The sequence below is a fragment of the Monodelphis domestica genome, chromosome 1, assembly GCF_027887165.1.
Source record: "Monodelphis domestica isolate mMonDom1 chromosome 1, mMonDom1.pri, whole genome shotgun sequence".
NCBI lineage: Eukaryota > Metazoa > Chordata > Mammalia > Didelphimorphia > Didelphidae > Monodelphis > Monodelphis domestica.
Window position 1 is genome coordinate 473,616,311 of NC_077227.1, and position 23,537 is coordinate 473,639,847.

Here is a 23,537-nt window from a genome sequence, read left to right on the forward strand (position 1 = left end):
GTCATTGGGCTCCCAGGTCACTTCTAAGATAGTCAATTGAATTGCTGGAGCCTTCTGAACAACCTCCCTGTTGTTATCTAATCCATTATGATCCTAATGGTGGGAAGTTCAGGGCAGGTGGAAGTAATTACATGGCAGAATGGTTGGGGGCTTTCATTCTCTGGTCTGGCACCACATAGTTTGGGCCTAGTTATCAAAATGAAAAGCCAGATCTCTGGTGCTAAATTTGGCCATTTGTCTATCATACCTATTTCAATATGTGCATATAAGGAAAGATAAATAGAATTGATGGGGTTGGGTGGGAGAAGTTAGATGCTTTCTTTGGACCAGGTGGTTATCAGGTCACTAGGGTGCTATTTTAATGTCTGATGAGGAATTTTTGCTTTCTGGCCATCTTAGTGGCTGATGAAAGAATAATGTATTCCTTTTCCTGGGCAGAACCAGACTTGCTGATAATAATTGATACTTGCTTATGGACTTTTATCTGAGTAATCTAAATGCTTTGCAAACATTAATTAAACTTTAAGGTAGGCCTTCTTCCTTGCTAGCAGACAAGTAATTTATTTGTTTGGTGTTCCATGTTTGCATCTGCTCTCCAGATCACAAAGCAAGATGAATCCTCAGTAATTAGTATATAAATGCTATTGGTGGAAAGAAAACAGTCATAGTTTAAAACCAAGTCATAGGAGAGCCCTATTAGGAATTGTAGATGTGGTCCATGTCCCTGCTACATGGAGCTGAAGATACTTCAGAGTATAATGAAAATGATTGTAGGCAAGGGTAGGCTAAAAGTGAGTTTGTGGGGTTTAGTTATTGATAGTACCTGTGTTTTGTTTTGTTTGTTTTTCAGTATAGGAAGTTCTGGGTAAGGAAGAATTAAAATGATTAGTATTCAACCATCAGGAAAGGTACATACATTCATTTTCATCCAACAACAATTTAGCAATGTGTTAGGGACAAGGAGAAACACCAAAACAATTAAGACATGTTCCCTGGTTTCACAGAACGTATAGGCAGAGAAAGAAACAGGATCAAAGCTTTAAAGTCATGGTGTGAACAAAGGCTTACCACCAAATCCAAGAATTTTGGGAAAGGGGAAGACCTAATGGGTAATTCGAGAATAAAATGTAATTCCACTTTAGCATATAATAATAACATTAAGAGAGTTCATTCTGACCAGATAGACCTAGCCCTCCCCTACTTTGCCTCCTTGGGTCTTCCATTAATGAAAGATCTTGAAGTTATCTTTCATAGTATTTATCCTATTCTTATTTGGTCAGGATATTCCTCCTCCCTGTCCCCACCCACCCTGTCCTCCTTTTAAAGAAAGAACTGCATTTAATGCTGTTTTGTTGTTACCAGAGCTAGGCCTAAAGGTAGAGAAGGCAAGTAGTTGCCTAGAGCATAACTTGTGGGCATAGATGCAATGAGAAATATTTTTGAACTTGATCTTTTTTTTTTTAAAGTTGAGGGACTCAGACCCTAACAAAGTACATCTAAATTCCAGAAAAGCCTTATTCTCTACTACATAGTTATTTTGTGATAGACCATGTGTATCATCAAAGAGGCAGCAAAGGGGTAATGACTAGATTGTGAACTGACCTCAACAGCAGGAAGACCCTATTGAAGCACTCACTGCCTCTGCCACTTACTATCTTTGTGACCTCATTCTATCTCTTCGTGTTTCAGACAACTCTCCAAGAATATGTCACAGAAACAGTATTAACCTGCATTGTAAGAGAGTTTTCTCAACTGGGAGCTGCCTATATGAATGAAATTACAGATCCAATCTCTAGCAATTGTTGTAAAGGCAAAAGGCCTTTGGTAGACTGTAATTAAAAGACACAAATTTCAGATGCATATATATGTATAGGTTTTAACACCCTTCCAGGACACCCAAATGCTTCATCTTGACCCTGATGATTACTAATTGCTATTTCATCCTCCTTTATCACATTCTGGAAGAACTTAAATACCTACAAAATATTTATGAAGTGACTCATCAGGAGGTAAAGCTTTTATTATTTGACCTCCTATCTATATATGGAGACAGGAAAAGCCTATATTCCCTGTTTATACTCCATGACCATAAAAGATCAGCCCCCTGTAGATCAGTTTGGACACTCCATTACTGCCATTAATACAGTGCTCCCCCTTGACTAAGAGCTATGATCTTTTTGAACTGCTGTGTTCTAATAATAATAGCCTAGTGGGCACCTTTCTGGTGCTGATCCCCAAGTCCCTCCCAAACTTAGTTATCCTGGTTCTCAGATGAGAGATACACTGTCCATCATTAGACTCTTACTCAAAGACTTTTTGCCATGACAGGACTTACTGAAGCTTACATGTCAAAAATTCTGGGCCATTTCCACATAAAAATGAGATATTAGAACAGGACTTTAACAGTGAATTCTATTCATAAAGGTAAATTGAATAAAAACCACAGCAAAGTTATTTGTCGAGACAGTGGGAAATATTAAATGCCATTATTCAGCTATATCCTATACCTTCTAGGAAGTCGTTTTTCTTTAGTGTAGCAATGTTGTTACAGTTAGAGAAAGAAGAGACTATGAGATTGCTTTTATCTGAGTTGCTTAGCCTCCAAGCCTGAATGTAGGATTCGCCAAATCTGTTCTTGAGTATCATATTAATTGTACATTGCAATGTGTTTATGGTTAGATGGTCAAATGTCCTCTAAGGAAGGTAGATTCTGTGGTTCAACTCTGAGTATATCAGTTTGATTCTACTGCACAGTCATGGGTAGGACTCTTAACCATGGCTTCCCAACATGTGCCCCTGGACACAAGTTGAGAAGGGAATTAGGTTAGAGAATGTGGATGGGTAATTGAAGCTTGCCTGTCTTGGTAGGGTTAGATTTCTCAAACTTATGGCCCTTGACCCCAGATTTTTCAACAAACATTTATTAAGCACCTAAAACTATTAGCTAGAAAGCACTGAACTAGGTACTAGGAATATAAAGACCAAATAATGAGATAGTGCTTGTTCTCAATGGATTAGTATCATCATTTTAGTCTGCAGAGGATGGCATATGCCTGGATAATAGAGTAGGGAAGAACACTGCATTAAATTTCAAGAGCCTAGGGATTTAGTTCTGCCTCAGTTGCTCTGTGTGATGTGAGAAAAGTAACTGCTCTTCTCTAGGCTTCTATTTCCTTTTTTGTAAAATGAGAAGATTGAACTGATTAGATTAGCTTCATTTTTTAAAAATTGCTTGATTGATGCCTTTCATTTTAATATCATACTCTTTTTAAAAAAATATTTTTGTCAACAAAAATCAATTTTATCTCCCTTATATCTACTCATTAAGAAAGAAGAGCCTTGTGACAAATATGTATAGTCAAGCAAAACAAATTCTTGTATTTGGCTATGTCCAAAAAATAAATGTGCAGTTGGTACTCTTGAGTTCATCAGTTTTCTCTGTTGGGAAGTGTAACCTTAAAATTTCTTAGACTTATGAATGTTGGAGATTTCCCCATTGGGAAATTTCATACTTGAAAAAATTTCCTACTGATAGTAAGAACTCTATTGGAATATGAAACTCCTTGGCATGGGAGGATCCTTCTCCTCCCTACTTAAGTCTACTTTAGGACAGAAACCTTTTGCTAAACAATGGAAAGGGCTTTGACCTATGCTTAAGCATAGAACAGGAAGTTCTTTGAGTCATGATTGATTTTAGAATTGATACAATAGAGATACTTGGAATGACAGAACCAGGTCTTAGAAACTACAATCTCCACCCTACTCAGAGTAACAGGATTTAGGAAGGGATGCAGCAAAGATCAAGATTTAATTATTTGAGAATATGACCTTCAACAGACATGTGCAAAGGGGACAGACCTCTGGGCGGTCCTGGGTTAAGCTAGAGCCACCATTGGCACAGGGGAGACATCTACAGTGATTGGTAGATGTGAGAACTGAGGGGAGGGAACTTAGATTGTGGGCTTAAAGATAGCGGGGTCTGAGGACTAAGAGGAGGGTTGATGCTCTGGAGGAGGTCTGAGAGGAGAGAGGTCCTGGAGGGAGAGCTCCTGGAGAGGTCTTGAAGGAGGCTGTGGAAGGAGAACTCAGGAGGAGTCAGGAGGAGAATTCTCTGGAAACATTTCTTAAAAGGAGGCTCTCTTGAAGGTGGAGCCTGAGGTTGGCATGAGAAGCCTTACCTAGAGAGATCTTGGGTGAGTGATAAAACCAACTGACTGATTTAGCTCTTAGGACTGAGGTCTAGGCCTTATTGACTTGAGGCCCTTCATTCTTATTCCTTTCTTCCTTTCTTTCTTTTTCTATTGATTAATCAGTGTATTATAAATTAAATTTCTCTATAAAACCCAGTTGGCTTGGGCATATTCATAAATTGGGAATATATTCCCTGGCGACCATCTTATATTTATATAAAACCAAGACACAGTAGAAAACATATTTCAACGGTCATAATTGATATATATATTTCCCTTGCTCCCAAACATTTTAATTATCACAGTTTATGACTCCCACTCTCTTATCTACAACTATTTGACGCTCAAAACTATTTTAAATCTAACAAAAGTGAGTAGCATGCTTCATCATGAGTCCTCTGGAATTATGGTTGCAATGCCTTCTGATTTTCTGGTTCTAATGTTTTATGATTGGTCAAATCTTTTTGTTGTTGTTGATAGTTTCTGTTTTAACAGTACATTTATTTCTGAATATGCCACCTCCCTTCTACTACCAAGAGAATTATCACTTGTAACAAGGTTAAAAAAAGGAAAAAGGAGGGGGAAAGTTCAGCAAAACTGTCCAACAAGTCAGTTAGTTGCACCTGATAGTTTAGTCAATATTCTATACTCTATTCCCCCAACTTTGCTGAGAATGGTGAGAGGTACGTTTTTTGTTTCTTCTCTAGAGCCATTCTTTAGCCAGTATTCCATTTTGTTTTATTCTTTCTGTTTACATTGTTGCAGGAATTGTATTTTTCTGGTTTTGCTTATTTCATTTTGCATTAGTTCATAGAAGTTTTCGTATTTCTCGGAATTATTCATATTCATTATATATGTGATATATAATGAATATATCAGTGATAGTTCATTACATTTGTTTCCCACAGTTTAATCATCCTTAATTTGCTAATTGGCCAATGAGTTTGTTTCCATTTTTTGTTGCCACAAAAAACTTTACTGTGATGGATATTTTAAAATATACAAAACTTTCCTTTCTGTCCTTAACCTGTGGGATATTTTATGATTCTAAAATTTTGAGTGAACATTTCTATAGGGAACTGAAGAGAATGAGGCTGGCAAAGTTAAGGTCAGAGGGATCTATAGAGTGGAATGTGTTCTTGACTTTAGGAGAAAATGTCTTCTTTCATGATAGAGAACTTGTTGATCTAGGAAATAATCCAAGCTAATTTAGCATTGTAAACCTACTCTGCTCCAGCAAATCCCATTTATGTGGACAAGAATGTATCTTGCTTTTGATTTGCTGGGTCTCAATTCTTTTGCTTTCCCCCCTGGGCTATAATCACTTTGCCTATTGGGTGCATGTCTTTATCCAACAGTGAATTCTTTTCTCACTGACAAAGATTTGAAATGTTATAGAGTATAATCTGAACTGTTTTTTGTAGTTTTCTAATCCCTGGTCAGAAGCTAAAGAAGACCAGAAGCCTGAAGCTGAGAAAGTCTACAGATCCGAGTGGCTGGTCAGGAGTTCAGAGGACATGATGACCTCAACTTCATCTGATACAGGAAGATCAGTTTCATTCTTACCTGACCCTGGGGAAAACCTGAAATGGTATGAGAACACACAGTGAGTGTGATTTGTTTTGGGGTTGGTGGCAGCTAGGTAATCTGAACGTTAACATTAAAAGGCATTTTTGAAGCACCTGTCTGCATGTGGTGCTGTGCCGTGCTCTATAGGGATGATTTGCCCACCAAGCTTCCTATTTTCTGGGTACTTAACAACTTGGCTTAGGGATGCAGTTTTATTCTGATCTGGAAGAACAAATGAGAATAAGACATGTGGACAAAGGGATCTCTTATGTTTGAATGTGCAGTCCCCTTAGCAATCATCTTGCCTTTCTGAGATTATATCTGGCCTTTGGAAATCTTTCCTCTTAACTCTGACCTCCCTTTTGTCTCTCGTCTCCTCTCCACTGCCTTGCCATTAGGAAGCTGGAGTCCAAAATAAAAGAGTATGATCTGGTTGCAGAAGTAGACAAAAACTGAGACCAGAATTGTATTCCTGTGAAGTCCCAATAACAGAATTATTTATTACCTTGAATATAGAAAAGGAGGACAGGCACACAGAATTGTATGGTCTCTACATTCTACATTTTTTGAGCTCCCTTAGGAAAGAAATTACTGAAATTTGTGCTGAATCAGTCTAGGTGACTCCACTGAATGACTGTTGAGGGTAAACCATTTGACACAAAAGGTATTGGCCTCACTATTCATCAAGGAATTTCTTGAAAAACACTGTGAAAGTTTTAATTTTCCCTTTGAAATGAAAATTGGTTTAATTAAAGTGGATTACTGACCTCCAGGAAAGTACTTCTCCATTTAAAGGGTCTGGCTTCCTTTCAGTAGCTAAAATGACTTTATAATCTATAAACATGGTTGCACCCATAAATCATGACCTATTTCCTTATCCTTCAAATAGTAATGCTCAATCAATGCAATAGATAATGTGAATGATGATGGAGATGGGACATTTGGAGAGGTATGTTGAGAAAAGAAGTCTCATTCAGAACAGTGGTGTGCCAAAGCTGATTCAGGGAAACACAGTAGTCATTTACAGGTCTTGGGATATTTGGATGTTATTTATTTTAGGAAAAGGTCAGGGACTATTTAAAAAATCTCTTTGGGTAAAAGGAAGTAATTCCCTATTCCAACAGCCAATGCGTCAGTACTGTACTTTGCTTCCCTGTGGGTGCAGTTTTCAAATAAATCTCAGCTTGAAACTGATCTATAATTCATGTTCCTATTGATTACAAGTCACAGGCATCTTTAAAAAGGTTTCTTGGCTGCACTTTGCCTGCTTATTACTGAGAAGGTTGCTTATGGTGACACAGTGACCATTAGCCCAAGTAGTTAGTAGAATCTTTCCAGAATAGAGAGTGCTTCTTGAGTCTTGGGAGCTAGATGTCAGCTTTGGGGAAAACAGAAGAGGGGTCTCATGGAGTAAGAAGGTTTGAATGTATTATAAAAGAAAGCTGTAGCCAGATCAGCCCGAAATAAATCAACAGAGAATTCTTCAATAATATTTAGCCCATTCCCCTAATGTAGCCTCACGGACTATAAGAGAGAGGAGTTTTCAAATTTCCTCTCTTAGGGGAAACAAACAAATCTGGGTCATTCCAATTGATAGGTCTAGTTGTATTGATTATTCTCAATCTACCCTAAACCCATGTAGTAAAACTCTTGACATCAAAATGTCAATACCTTTTTCCAATACCTTAATCGATTCCATCTGCAGCACTATGTTCATCACAGTACATGAAGAATTATAATGGTAGAGAGAGTCCATGATGTCCTTGGGAAGCATAAAGTAAGAAATAAAGAAATATTAAACCACTGGTCATAAAACTCTTTATATTTATCCTACACAGGTTAAAGGTGAGTGCAGAGGTGAAGGTAAAGATCAGTAAATATAGTGTAGAATATGGGTGAGGATAAGGTTCTGTGTGGTATATGATACAGGATCTTATAATATAATAGATCTCAAATTCAGGAAACTCATATCCTTTTCCTAGTTCTGCCACTAACTGGTCAGGCTATTTTAAGGCATCTCATTTCATTTTGCTTAACCTTTGTATCATGATCTGTAATGTGGCTATAATATAGCTACCTTATCTCATAAGATTATTGTGATAATTAAGCATCATGCACATAATTAGCACTTGATGATTATTTTTGGGTTAAATAAAATGAAATCACTTAAATGGAAGCCCTCAAGATGCCAGAAGTACTATTTGGATGTAAGGTGGGGTTATTATAACTGAAGAATGAAGAATGGAAAGAATAGTTGAGATTTTCCTGTACAGAAAAAGGAGTATGACTGAAAGGTGTTATTTTTTTCTGGCCAAGGGGGAAAAAATGTATACAGTTGTCTTACAAAAGAGTAATAACAACAAATACTTTACATTGATGATAGTGATATTGCCTATAGGGACTAGGCTTACCATTTATAAGGAATTGGTTAGAACTCTTCCAAATCATTAACAGGAGCATTTTTTTTCCCTCCTGAGATGCTTTGGAAGTAAAGCCTGGACAACCAATGACAGGATTCTGGGGGGTGGGAAGGGGTGGGAATTCCTGTACCAGGCAAATTCTTCTAGAACTGGAGTTGACATAGCTTCACCAACAAAAAATCCTGAGCCCTTTAACATTTTTCTCTAAAATTGTACTAGAGTTTTAAGGTTTTACTATACTTTTCTTTGGAAGTAGCAAAACTAACTCACTTGGCTATTGGAAGGACTTGGGCATGTGTTTTTCTTCCCTAGCTCAGAGGTAAAGCAATTCAAGTCATAAAGTACATACACTTCCTATGGCAATTTTGTATGGTGATAGGTGCAGCAGGAAGACCCACATATATTCAGGGGAAATGAAAGGGCCTTAAGCTGGAGTTGTTAATCATTTTTGTGTCATGGACTGTTTTGACAGTCTTATGAAGCCTCTGGACCCCTTCCCAGAATAATGGCTTTGAATACATAAAAATAGATAGGATCATAAAGGAAATCAATTATATTTCAAATAGTTTTAATATTTTTTAAAAGTCCAAAGACTTCTGTTTTAGAACCCTCCCCCTATAAGAAGATAGTCAGAACTTTGATTTGGAGGAGGCGTTAGAAATTATTTAATACAACTTTCAATATAGTACAGGAAATTTGCTCTTTAGCATTCCCAATAAGTAGTTATTCTTCTCCATTGGAAGACCTCTAGTGATAAGGAGTAATAACTCATAAGGTAGTCCATTCAATTGTTGGATAGTTCTCATAATTAAGAAGTTATGCTGAGCTAAACTCCTTGTAACTTTCATCCTTAGATACTGCCCTAATTCTTTACCTTAGAGCTATATAGGACAAATTTAATATCTCTCCCAGATGGCAGTCCTTCAAATATATAAAGACAAATATGGTTTCAATAAGTCTTGATGATATGGATTGTTGAACTGAACTCTTGTTAAAAGGATCTAATGTCATATTTGGGCAAGGCCCCAAATGTTCTAAATGGGTTTATTTATAGTGGCTTACAGGTGGGAAAAAAGAGAAAGATATATTATTGAGAATGTACATAGAGAAATGTAAGGACACTTACATGTTGGCCAGTAAATATGTGCTCCAGAAACCAGCCAAACAGGAAACCTGGAGGTATTCTAAAGTCTTCCAACTCCCACATATATTTCATGCAGAGTCTGAGTAGGGAAAGGGTAGAATTTGAAATTATTTTGAGGGTATAGGCTAGGAAGTTTGTTTTAGGTATTTATTAAAAGCAAGATTATGTTCCTATCACTGCTATGAGTAAGACATGGGCTACAGTATCTTAAACAGTATGGATGGACTCCACTGAATCATCCATATTCATTCATCCATTTTCCCTTGTATAAAAAAAGCACACAGCTTTGATTAAGGATGCAGTCTGTGAGTGGGAAATAATTTAAACTTATATAGCCTATGCAGGAATGATGACTACATAACCTTAGTTTCATTAACATGATGCTCTGAACACTGGACACAGACTCTTAAAGCATGCTTCACCTAGGGATTGATATAGTTATTCAAACAGCAAAAGAGCAAGTACCATCCCCTCCTCATTTCCCAGGAATGGCAATGCAGCAGAGCCTTTGGGGCACAGAGTCCCACCAGGATGTGGTTCCCATAAGAGAAGTATGAGCTGGGTCAGAAAACATTAACTGCTCTTTTGAACTGCCTTGCAGCCTTCTTGCTGAGAGGGAGATCCGGGGGCTTCCTGATGAGGACTCATGCCTACAGCCACAGTGGCTGAAGGGGGGCAAGGACAGATCAATGGTCAGTAACATGCTTGACCACAGGGATCAAACTCTGGGCCAGTTCGTGAAGAGTGACGACCAGGAAAATAAAGGTATTGTTGATATTGCAACTGATGATGCTTCCACGAGGGAAAAGGAATGCCATGCAGTAATTTTGGTATCGTTAAGAAAAATAAATTTGGCTTGACAGGTATCAGATCCAAACCACTATCATTTCCCAGTAGCAATTCAAGTGGTCTTTTAAAAGAAAAAACAAAATGGCAATGCACCATCCTTTGCAGCTGAAAAAGACTCTGTTGAGTATATGCACCAGTAGTGGGAACATGGGCTTCAATGAGTCATCCACAACCTTTCATCTGATCTCCCTAGTTACCAGCATTTGTGAAATAGGTAGCTGTAACTTGAGGTGTTTCCTGTCATCCTGAAGTGGAGATTTTCTCTATGTAAACCTAGATGGCTAAGGTAGAGCCTATACTTATGGCAATGGCCTAAGATAACTGGCCTCTAATATTCTCAAATTGAAGAAAAGTCTCTTTTCCCTGACATCTACTTAGAATATTTTTGAGATGGTGTCTATATTAAATACATAAACCTGGGACACTGCTATTATAGATTCTTTCTGGCCTTTTCCTCTGCTGAATATGATAGAGCAGATGAAAACAATTTTGATAGCCTCTCTAACCCCCATCACTGCCCCTCATCTGGAAAAATGCAGCTATGGACATGTCCTCCAAAACTATTTTATTTGATTTTCTTTGGACATTTTGGAAATTAGTCTGAAAAAATTACTGACTTATTAATGGTGCTGACAAATATGTTTTCATTTATCAAGAATATGAATATTGGGCATAATTGTATCAAGCCCTATTATGGTGGAGATATACTGGGTGCCATACAAAATCTTTACAAATAGACCCTTGGGATACAAGAATAATTAATCAGCCTCTAAATTTAGTCCTTTTCTGACACTATTTTTTTTCATTAATGTGGTAAAAAAAAGTCAGATAGGAAGTAATAAGAAGAGAAATTGGTTCTTTTCCCTCACCTCATATGTGGTAATAAACATTTCACTTGCTTATTGCAGGATCTACCTTCTTGTCATTCAAGAGCCATGCTATTTCCTGATACATGTTAAGCTGTTACATCCCAGGTTTTATGAATTGGTTTCTTATACATCCTTGGTATTGGATATCAAAAAATCTAGACTGCAGAGCTGGAAATGTATCACTTTAGGTTTGAATTTTGTAATTGATTCTCCCAGGTCCTGTTTTTTGAAAGAGTAGTTTGGTGGTATTGTTGATGGTAGAAGTATTTTTAAAATAGGCACCAAATACTTATTCTACTGATAAAGAGACTGCTGGCAATGACACCCTTCCTCCCAGTCCGTTTCCTAGTTATATTCTCATACAAATAACCTTTTAGAGGTGTGCTGGATTTTCTAGCTAGCTGCATAGGAAGAAGAAACATTTACCAATAGAGTATATTGGAAGGATGAAATGCCTCCAACCAAACCAGTCAACCATGATGCCTGAATTTCCACCATTAATTGCACCAATCAGAGGTTAAGGCATCAAAAGTCTCTGTTTAAATACAAATCTATCAAGTGAAAAGGGAAAGGAATTATGCCATTATTTGCCATTAGCATCTAAGTATAGATCAATTTGTTAGATTAGCTAGCAAGAGAGGTTTTAAAAGGTGATAAAATGATAGAGTAGAAAAATGCTACCTTTGGAGTCAGACATCTTGGATTCAAATCCTGATTCTGATCCTTGCTACATGAATGGCCTTGGGTGAGTAACTTAACATTTCTGGACTGCAGTTTCTCCTGTGTAAAATGAGAAAACTGGACTGTATGGCCTTCAAGTTATCTCCTGTCTCTTTGACCTTGATTCTATCAGAAAAGGGAGTATAGATCTAAAACTTGTCAGTTTTAAAGGATAAGGAAGGGAAATGTATAGGTTCTGAGTTTGGGACCTGAAATCTCTAAGTGTACTTGGAAACAAGGAGCACTACTAAAATGTTTAAGGAGAGAGACACAGAAGAGTGAGAGAGTGAGAGCGAGAGCGAGAGCGAGAGCGAGAGCGAGAGCGAGAGAGAGAGAGAGAGAGAGAGAGAGAGAGAGAGAAAGAGAGAAAGAGAGAGAGAGAGAATGAATCTTTTGAGAGTGGGTCCTGTCCCTGGCTATGTCACACAACTTGCTAATAACAGGAAAATCTGTGTCTTTCAGAGCCTGCTGAACAGTACTGTCCTATTTGGCAATATCGACAGCATGAAAGCTCTTTGGAAATCAAACAAGATTCGTATCAGGTCTTTGCTGTATGACAAAAATCCTGGAAGCCATTTATTTGCTTATAGTAATCTGTTTAAAGAAATCTCCACAATTCTGTTGACTTATAACATCTTGATCATAACTGTATTCTCTCTGGGAACCAGAATAACTAGCTGTAGAAATTTTCATTTTTTTTCTAAAAGCTGTCTCCAGACAGTATGAATAGCTTACAAATATTAGTAGATTTTTCTGTTGGTTCATATGCTTGTTGTTATGTCTTTCCTCCTGTCTTCTTAGTACTAATTCCAGTTTTTCATAATTTTTAGAAACCAACTGAAAGGGCAAAGGAATGTAGTTCAATGATTGAACTTAAGCCTGATGTTGTGGAAAAAAGACCTCCAAGTAAGTTCACCCAGAATAATTTAGAACTTCCTCCATTTAAGAAGTGTCAAACATTCATTCCCAAACAGAAAATCATATTTGATGCTGCTGTTTGGGGCTAATATTCTTTATCTCACAGGTGAAGTTATAAAAGGCTCATTAGCAAGAGGCAAGAGTTGTGTAGAGACACAAAAAAATGAGCTAAATTGTTCAACATTGGAAAGAAGTTCAGCTGAACAGGAAGAACAATCCTCTCATCAGGAGGACAGTGTGAGTGAACCCCATATTGGGGGTTACTGAATGATCTCATCACTTATTAATTAGGGTAGGAATACAGGTTGGCCTTTTGTTCATAAGGACCTGCAATGCTGGGCTAATTTGGTTTGCTCAGTGCAAACCAAGTGGGATTAAATAATAGTACTCAGTGCCAAAATGAAGCTTCTGGAAAAAATTTTCATAGCAGCCATGTGCAAAGATGATCCTAGACCTATTTGTAACTTCTAACTTTTTCCCTAAAATTTTGTCCCAATTCACCAAAATGGACTCATTATTTCTCAAACATGTTTTTGGCAGGTTATTTACAATAGAAAAAACCAGGTCCCAGAACAGGGCTCAGATGTCATTAAGAGGCCAATAGTTGAACCACAAGAGAAGAAAAGTCAAGAAGGAAAACAGAGGTACTTGTCTCTTTGTTACATAAACAATCATGTATGAACAGCTGCCAAGAGCATCAGTGCAGTGGTTCAATGATGGCCTTAGTGAGGTCCCAGGAAATGGGATTGATCCAAAATACTGGTTGAGCACCAGGAGAACTTGTAAAATTTGCCATCAGCTCCCTTCATACCTCTTCCAGATGTCCCTGACCGTTTGGCCTCCTAGTGACCTGAGTCTTATTCCATATAGGTGTCTAATACTGAATTTGACCCATATTATATCTTGTTCCTTGTTGAGAAAAAATATAGAAGTTAGTTCATTCATTCAGCCAACAGACATTTTAAAGTACCTACTATGTGCCAGGCACTGTGCTTAAACACTGAGGATACAAAGAGAGGTGTCTGGTCATGATATCTATGAATATGCTATTCTCAGGTAATACATATGCATTTTCACTAGTATTTTCCAATAAGCAATGCTCACTGTTGTCTGATCAATTTAGAACTTTAATGGTGAGATTTTTCAGTCCTTGGACAGATTTCATAGCCTCTCTGATCATACCATGGAAACAGTTGCCTATTCTGAGGCCCTATGAGAGGGGAAAAATTTTTGCCATAGATTGATCTTTGACCTAGTCACAAACTGTAGATCTAACAATCTGGTATAAATAATCCAAAGTGTCTCGCCTGCTTGAAATTGCCTTTTGTAAGCTAATATGTGAAGCTGTGTGAAGTTTGGCCCATTTTATGATGAAGGAATATCTCCATGTAGACAATGGATAACAGTCTTAAAGATATTTCCTTAAGAAAGCAGACCCCTTTGGGACATAGGATCATAGCTTTAGAAGCAGAAGAGACCTTAGAAATCATTTTATACAAACTAGTTTCTCAATGAGTAAACTGAGGCTCAGAAAGGTAGATGGCCATTTATCTTAAGTCAAACAGGTAGTATTTAGCAGAGCTGTGATTTGAAATCAGATGCTATGACTCTAAAACTAATCTTCTTACCACTACACTATGCTTCTGGCTTATTCTGAGCACCCTTTGAGTTCTGTGAATCATCTGTGCATGTCTTTGCAGAATGAAGGTGGAATCTAAAGAAGTTGAGCTGGAAATTGTCCAGACACACCATATCTCTGCTCCTCAAGGTAAGGCAAGTCCTATTTTTTTGTAGCAGACAATTATATTGTGTATACAAAACTCAGATTTATGTCTATTTTGTAATTCATAGCCTGAGCCTTCCTCATAGAGCTGGAAAAAGTTTTAGGGATCTTCTAGTTCCATCTTCTACAGAATGTGTGAATCCCCTCCACAAGAGTGGCAATGAGTTATTATGACCAGAGCTTAAACTGAAGTGACAGAGAATCACAACACCATGAGGCAAATTGTTCCATTTTCCCATCTAACATTCTTATTTTCTACCTTCTTCCACTGCCCAGTTGATAAGTTTAGGAAATGCAGATTAATTTTAAGTTCAACCTAAAATATTCTATTCCTCTCTATCCTAAACCACAATGTATTACAAAATAGATTAAAATAGCTTTAAATTTTGGATCAATCTTACCCTTAAAACAACTACTCATTGTTCACTTTATCCTAAAATAAAACTTACTATTCTTTTGGTAGATACCCTGTCATAGGGTTCCAATCTTTGATTTATTTACTCTGTAACCTTAGGGAAAATCCCTTTCCATATTTGGGTATCACTTGCCCTTTTGTAAAATGAGACAATTGCACTAGATAATCTCTAAGATCCTTTCTAGATCTAATAACCTACAATTCTGTGATTGTAAATGGCATCTAAGTATTTAGTTATTTCTACAAAAAATAAGATATTTTGTGGAAGAAATCAGTCAAATTCATTGGTCAAATTAAGTTGTCCACTTTTGAACATTTTATTTTAGCATCATTTCCACTGACTTAGGGGGCTAGATCCCTTCTGGCTCTTTCTTATCTCCCTCTCCCCATTCCAGACCATGAGGCATTTAGGATTTAAAAAAAAATAAAATCCTTACCTTCCATCTTAGAATCAATACTGTGTATTGGTTCCAAAGTAGAAGAGTGGTAAGGACTAGGCAATGGTAGTTAAGTGACTTGCCCAGGGTCACATGGCTAGGAAGTGTCCAAGACCAGATTTGAACCTAGGACCTCCTGTCTCTAGACCTGGCTCTCAATCCACTGAGCCACCCAGCTGCCACCCAGGATTTTTTCTTTAAATAGGATTTTTATTCTGAGTTTAGGTTAGAGACTTTTGAGCACTATTTATACTCTTAAGGTTATATGAATCTTCCTATTTCTTAAAATGCTTCCTAAACCTAGCTTTTGAAATAGATTCTATTTTTATTTGTATTCCAGAATGCAAAAAAGATCAAGAGAAGAAATCAGAGTATATTCAGTATGATGAAAACCACTTGCATAAGTGTGATACCAATCCAGCTGACTCCTTAGAATCAGAATCTTTTCTCAGTACCTGTTTAGAATCTATCTCTATAGACACATTAATATCACCATGTGACTCATCTTCAGATTTAGAGAGTTGTCAATCATATCCATCCTTTTCTGAATTTCAGAAAGTGACGGCCTTTTTAGTTAATGTTTCAGAAAGTTTGATTTCAGGGAGTGACTCAGAAGCTGAGGGTGCACAAAACACAGATGTCAATGAATGGCAGGAGTTCACTGATCAACAACCATTGAATGAGCTTTCTAGTCCTTTGTCTAATCCTTTAGCAATCCCAAGTAAAGGAGATGGATTGACTTCAGTGGTTAACAGTGATGAGAAACAGCCTGATAATGATTTCCCTTTTGAAAACTGCCAAGACTTCCCAGAGACACAAGAAAATAACAATATTTCAACTAATGACTCTCCTTCTGAATCTAATGTGAGTTTGCCTGGCAGCAGGAAACAAAACCCAAACCTTTCCTACACAGAGTTACCATTGTCTCAAGACACACCCTACCTAAAATTGAGTGATATACTTTCAATGGCTCCATATGTGGGGCTAAATGAGGATAAAGAAAAGATTTGTTCAGGCCATAAAGTTTGTGTTGAATCCATATTCACTTCCTCTTCATCCTTGGATGACATTTCACAGATAGATAATTTGGAACATAAAGGTCCTGTATTTCCCCTTGACTCAGGAAAAGATCAGAAAGATTTGGGGGTCAAAGATGTTTTGTTGGATGAGAAAAGCAAAAAAGAAGCTAAATTTCCTCTCCCAGAAATCTCTGTGTCATTTCCACCCCCAAACCTGGAAATAAATTGCCAACCGCTTTCACTGCCTTTTGAAATATCACAGAGAAAACAAAACTTGTCAGTCAAAAAAGCCAAACCTGCACGTGGAGAAAATCCAGAAGAAGGACCTATTTCTGACAATGTTAGTAAATGTGCCTTTCAGCAGTTGTCAACTGACTTCAACCGTGTGCCTGCTAAACCTAGTCCCAGGATCTTTCAAGATGAGAAAATTGTTCAGTCAAGGGATGAGCACTGGGTAGATGAATCTGATATACAGCAGAGAACTTCAGGAGGTCATAAGATGGTAATTTCTCTTTCTGGGTCACCCAGTATGCTAGTTCCCCAGACTGAGAACTGCCCAGCTGTGAGGGCTGATGTCCCCATACATACTAAAGGAGATGGTCTGCCTCTTCTCCATGGTGGTACCTTGTCTGAAATACCATCCCCTGTTGATGAAGTGCTTTCTTATGGAAGTGATGGTCTCCCATCTCCAACCCAGAAGGATTCCTTTTTCCCCAGTGAAGATTTCCCTTCTCCTCCTCCTGACCTTGTGCTTTGGACAAATGGTGGTGATATTGACTTCAATTTAGAAGATTTCCCTTCTCTGTCAGAAGAAATGGTATTTCCAGAAAGTTCAAAGAATGTCCAAGATGAAAATTCATCCATTCAGTCTAGCCAGTTATCTTCTTTATCTGATGAGATATTGCCAGAGGAATTTTCTCCAGTACCTCTGGATTTGGGGAATTCTTACTTAGTAGTGGATGGGCACTCACTGGGATGGGATGGAAAGAGAGATAACAATTTAGATAGGAAAGAGGAACGGTTGAGTCCTGAACTACAGCCAAGTGTCAAAATAAATAAAAAACTGAGTTGCTGCTCCAGTCTTCCTTTGTCTAGAAATCTAGAAGCATCATTCTTTAAACCATCCAACAATGAAGATGGGAATGATCCACTGGTATTGCATGATACAGGGAACAGAGTACTGCTGACATACACACAACCAAAAACTCTGAAATTCAAAGAGACAAGCCATTTTGAAGAAAAGTATTGGACTGATGTGATATTTGATAAAGCAAAGAATGACCACAAAGAAAACTTGGAAAGAGTTAAGTATTCAGAGTGTGACATGGATTACAGTGAGTTTTTTAGATCAGATCAAACATCACACCTTTTGACAGACTGTTCAGAAAAGTCAAGTGACCATAATGACCAAGATTCACTTCATTATGAACCATCTTTAAGGAGTGGCAAATGCCATGATGAGGTCAAGGGGGAATACCAATTTTTAGAGAGAAATACAGAAACAAAGTTTAATCAAAGAGACAGCTCAGTGGCATCAATAGCCACTCATCCTGAAACTCTGACATTCCAACCTATGGAAATGGAGGCCTGCTTTATCCATGCTCAGTCTGAATCTCAACAACTCTTTAGTAATGATTCCTCAGGATGTTTAAGTAGCCAAAAAGAACAAAAGCTTATGGCACCTATAAAAAATGAGGCTGATATATTACTGGAAGAAGATGTACATCCAATGGAAGAGAAAGAAATCAACTTTAAAAATAGTGTTATGGGCTCCCAAAATGATCCCAGGCAAAAACCACATGGAATCGTAGATTCAGTATCCACTGAACTAACCAAAAAAATCCTGTGGGATGCTTTAGCTGTATATGCAAAGCTTACCAGACAGCAGAATGTTTCCCTGTCCATCAACCACTGTGTAACTCCTACTGATGGGGAGAAGATCACTATGAAAACAAAACTGCTGACAATGCCCTCTCCAATTATAGCAGACACTGCTTCTACAGACCACCCAGATGTCAGTGATACAGAAAAGGGAAAAATAGAACTCTGACAATGGATGAAGCCAGTCAGACTAAATGGGTGTTAGAAGGTGGGGTGGGGAGAAGGAGACAGTCATGATGTGAATTCCTTTAAGAAGCCATAATGATTTTTTAAAAAATCCTACTTGTAACTTTTTATCACAAGTTTAAATTTCCTGCCTTTCTTAGGATGGAAAAAAACACATATTATAACTAAACTGTTGACAAGTGCTATGAAAAATGGGAAAATGCAAATGTGTTTGAGGGTCACATAATATGCTGGCCCAAAGATTAGGCAGATATCAGGAATTGGGTTTTTGAGATACATAAAAACCAGAAGAAAAGAACATGATATATTTAGAAATGGAATGAGTGTCAATTAAGGCAATTCCAAAGTAAATTAAAAGGGTTCAGCTTCAAGAGCAGGTGTTCTTAACCTTTTTGTATGTGTATAATGGATCCCTTTAGTAGTATAGTGAAGTTCATGGACACCCTTTTCAGAATAATGTTTTTAAATTATTGAAGGAAAGTTAGTGAAGATAATGATATAATTTTTTTAATTCAAGTTAACTATTTCTTTGAAAACTATCCATGGATACCTTGGGGTTTGGAGGATCCCAGGTTAAGAACTACTATTCTATAGTGAACAAGGCAACTAGGAATTTATAATGGTGTCAGAAAAATATAGATATATTATAACTAGGAAAAAAGAAAATTATAACTTTGTAGTTGTTTTTTTTTTAATATTCAGAATGAAACAAATGTAACCACAGAAGTTGAATAGGCAAATTCACAGTTGAAAGACCTAGGCCCTGGCTACCTGTGTGATTTTGAGGACCATTTATTACTGTAGCTATAATCAGATTTTTATTGAATTCATTAATTTCCTTTGAACTTCTATTTTCCTCCATTCATTTCTAGTGACCTATATAGTATTATGAAAATAACCCTTGCTTATAGGAATTATATTATTCTCCTAAATTTCACAGACTAACTGGAAACAAATACAAATTGCTATTTCTACACATAGTACTTTATGAGCAAGGCAGAGTAAAATCTGGAGAATAATAATACCCCCCCCAAAAAAAGGTAAATCTTTCTATTTTTTTCATGTTGTTAAATAAGCTATTTACTAGGAAAATGCATTTTTCTGTAGACCTGATATATAGTCTCAAATCAGTATATTAGTGATATGTTTTTGGTGACAAGGGTTTGAAATCTGAAATGGTTCTAAAAGATAGAATGCTTTAATGAGCAGGAAAATCTTATTTCTAGGCTTTATTAACATAGCTCTACATGATATGAAATGTTTCCTTGTTTGAACCTGACAAGTAGTTCAGACTAGCACTTGTAAGATGAAATCCCAGTTCACATATTAGTATTGGGGAATAAATTAAGAATGAGATCCCCATACCAAGGAAAAACACTTCCAGTAGACATAAACAATTCAAATATTATGAAGCCACAATCAGGATCACACATAATCTGCCATCTTTTCCTTTAAATGAGTAGAGGACTTGGAATATGATTTTCTAGTATCTACCCCCCCCCAAAAAAAAAAACAACAAAAAGAATGAACAGTTAATCAGAATTTTCCAATGGTGTTGATGGGCTACTGTTTTTTTTCCTCTAGTGCAAGAGTCACAAAATTTTTACACAGGGGGCCAGTTCACTGTCCCTCAGACCGTTGGAGGGCCAGACTATTAAAAAAAAACAAAAACTAGGAACAAATCCCTATGCACACTGCACATATTTTATTTTAAAGTAAAAAAAAAAATGGGAACAAATACAATATTTAAAATAAAGAACAAGTAAATTTAAATCAACAAACTGACAACATAATGGCATAGGGGCATTATGTTGTATGTCTAGGGGAGTGTGAGGGCCATTGTACTACCATGTTTCCCCGAAAATAAGACACTGTCTTATATTAATTTGACCCAAAAAAAAAACAGGGGGTGTCTTATAAAACACCCAGTGGCAGTGGTACGCTTCTCACAGTAGAGGCCCACTGCTGATGTCAAGGCCATATCACCACTATCCAATGCCTGTATACAGTACTGGAGGCAGTGCTGGGCCTGTGACACTGTATACGGCTGTCTGGGATAGCAGAGGCTGCAGCGCTGGCTGGGATGGGCCTGTCACACCTTGCACAGGCCCATCACTGCCACCACTATACTGGGCAGCAGTATACACAGTGCGGAATCCCCTCCCCCACTCACTGCTCACCATGCTGACATCTTCCATTGTGCAGCCACATAATCCTTTGAGTGGTGCCTCGCTCTTGTTCAGTTACTCTCAGAACAAGGCGCCATGCAAAGGATTATGTCACTGGAAGTAGTACTATAAGTGAGCGATGCCACGCTTTGTGGCGCTGCTACATATAGTACTCCAGGAGCACAGGATGTGGATGCATCCTGTGTTCCTCTCACTGGCCACCAATGAAAGAGGTGCCCCTTCCAGTAGGGGCAGGATAAATGGCCTCCGGGGGCCACATGTGGCCCACAGGCCATAGTTTGGGGACCCCTGCCCTAGTGAATACCAAAGTTTTATCATTTATCAGACCACTCTAAAATCCCCTGGTTGGCAGAAATATGAATTTCCAAGTCAGCCTATAGAGACAGGCTATCCACTAGGTAGTCAGAAGCCTGTTTTCAGTTTGCTGATAAGAACATGTTCTATCTTAATTCTGTCTTCATAGTCTTGCCTCTTTTATGAGACTCAGTCTCTCTTCTTAAAAATAACAATGCCTTTTCCTAATGGCGGAATATTATTAGCCTTCCAGTGAATTGACAATGAAATAAACACATTGCAAGAGATTTTTCATAGGCATTTCTTGCAGCAACTGCCATTTCTGCAAATATCTATATTTGTATGTAAAAAGTCTCCCTCCACCTTTACAATTACTTCTTTTCTTGGTACAAATATTTAAATAGGGATGTTAGGAAGTGACTGCTTATTTAATAATAAAGAGGATTTCCTGAAGAAAGATCCACAAGATGATTAACTATGTGAACTAAATAATACTGGCCCCAGAACATTGTTTTGGGGTAATCATGGGAAGGGCAAAAGAAATACTCAAAGGATATGTGTTAGTAGAAGTGTTTTCCAATATTGCCAGAGATATAACATATGAGGAAAAAAGTGAGGAGAAATTAAGGACTGGTGGCAGATTCTCAGAGAGAGACACATAAACATGACCTTCAGATAATTAATTTAGTTATAAACACAAGTGATTTTAGAGTAGCTTTATTATGGACAGGCATAGTGGGAACAGGAACCAGTGTTCATATGTTGCTCTTTTAGCCACATCTATATACACACACCATCAACAATTGTCAGATATGGGCATGAGAAATAGCAATATAGTCTAGAATGCTATTCTTGATTTTTGAAGATGACTAACTGGTTATGGTGGGAAGCTATAGGATGAGCCATTTAAAGAAACAAAAAGACTAAATCAAGAACAATTATCTCCACATTGTGAATACTACTGCCAAAAATAAGAAGAAAGTAAAAAATCCCATCCAAAATACACATGGCTTTAAAAAAAATCTTAGTGGTTATGGTCTGAAATGTGAGGAAATGACTCATCGAAAGTGCATGCTTATGCTTAATGGATTTTTAAAAATTATGGGAGCTCATTTAGACAATAAGGAACACAAGCCAGGTATTATTTGTTTTGACTGATAAAAAAAGTGTCCCTGAAGAGTGGTGTGTAAATCTAATATTTGTATAATATTTCATATACCCTGAGCTAGTTTTTTACCTGCTAGTCCCTTATAAAGTGAAGAATCATTTTGTAATTTGAATGGTAACCTTTCTCTTAACTCCTTGGATTCTGATTCTGGCATGCTATAATAATTTGTAGTGAGATTGTGGCACCTTTGTATATTAAGTTTCTTTACAATGAGGTTTTCCTCATTCAATTAGAAATTTACTGGGGGGACAATAGACAAAAGAAGTCTTAAATCATAGAATGCCAGAACTATAAGACACTTATGGGTTCATCTTCTCTACCCCCCCTCATTTTATAGAAGGTTGCAAGTGGAAGTCCATGGTATCAAAGGGACTTCTGCAAGGCTACACAGTGGCAGTTTAATATTATTTATATATGGTACATGATTGAGACTTTTTATAAAATTAATGTATTAATAATTCAGAGAATTTTATTTAAATACTACCAGATAAAGTAATGAATGTGAAGTGTATACATAAATATTGAAAATAAAATTTAAAGTTCAAATTTTAAATTACTGAAAAATGTTAATCTATCTATAAAATTTGAAAATGTAGGTACTTTGAGCTATAGCTTTCATATTGATTTGTTTCTAGTTTTCTGAACAAATTAGTCTGTAATTTTTTATTTTTCTATTTATTGCTGACTCCTTTGGATTTATGAGTCCATGTGGGCAGAATTATGTATTTTATACATACAAGTTTGGCACAGTAATAAATCTCCAATATTGAAACTCCACAGATCCCTCTCAAGTTCAATAGTTTTCAGTCTTATGGCTATTGGTTTGGCATTGAATGATAAGGATTGATAGTGCAGATATACAACTGGAGTGAAGTTCTTCTCATAAACGTTATTTACCTGTGTGACCAAGCTGCTCAGGGGCATCTATATGGTGGGTTTGATGCCTTTTCAGTATTGCCCTTGAATGACTCTGTCATAGGGAAGAAACTGCCACTTTTGAAATAATAAAAACCTGTGCCTAAACCCTCTCATATGTAGAGGAAGGACAGCCACAAAATGACTCAGGCCAGAGAAGAGAAAGTATATCCACCAAAGGTGTTAGACATATTTAATCTCATCCAGCATTATGTGTACAAAGCTTTGGGCTTTGGCATCCAGATATATTGACCTGTTCAGTCAGTGGCAAGACTTCAATATCAAGATTACTCTACTTCAAGGTCTAATATTTTGCTTGCCTTGGCTTTGATCAATATTAACCTCTTGGGCCAATAAATCTTGATACTGGCCTCAAGAGAAGTCATTATCTTTCATAGAAAATGATTATTTCTCAGTTAAAGCCTACATTTAATTTTCCTGTAATCTGTCTCTTTCAGCATTGCACATTTAGCAGTGCCTCTCCTGCATAAAATGCCCATGAAAATGCCTTCCCCACCGGAGGCTTTAAATCCCAAAGCATCAAACTAACTTTACGGTTTCCTTTGATTCC

The 23,537-nt window shown here is 37.3% G+C and overlaps 1 protein-coding gene across 11 annotated transcripts in view; it reads left to right on the forward strand.

Moving 5' to 3' along the window:
- The window catches only part of CCDC187 (coiled-coil domain containing 187), a 122,759-nt gene extending 99,896 nt beyond the window's left edge, over positions 1-22,863 (forward strand). For 8 of the 11 annotated variants that reach the window (XM_056812700.1, XM_056812697.1, XM_007475319.3 and 5 more), the window contains 8 exons: positions 5,615-5,781; positions 9,925-10,088; positions 12,224-12,312; positions 12,592-12,667; positions 12,786-12,916; positions 13,220-13,323; positions 14,380-14,447; positions 15,655-22,863. In XM_056812700.1, the coding sequence (XP_056668678.1) occupies positions 5,615-5,781; positions 9,925-10,088; positions 12,224-12,312; positions 12,592-12,667; positions 12,786-12,916; positions 13,220-13,323; positions 14,380-14,447; positions 15,655-18,383 (3,528 nt within the window). In that variant the 3' untranslated portion in view covers positions 18,384-22,863. The remainder of the gene's footprint in view (positions 1-5,614; positions 5,782-9,924; positions 10,089-12,223; positions 12,313-12,591; positions 12,668-12,785; positions 12,917-13,219; positions 13,324-14,379; positions 14,448-15,654) is intronic. The other 3 variants (XM_007475320.3, XM_056812698.1, XM_056812702.1) reach the window with 1 other exon arrangement.
- Positions 22,864-23,537: the final 674 nt, after the last annotated feature.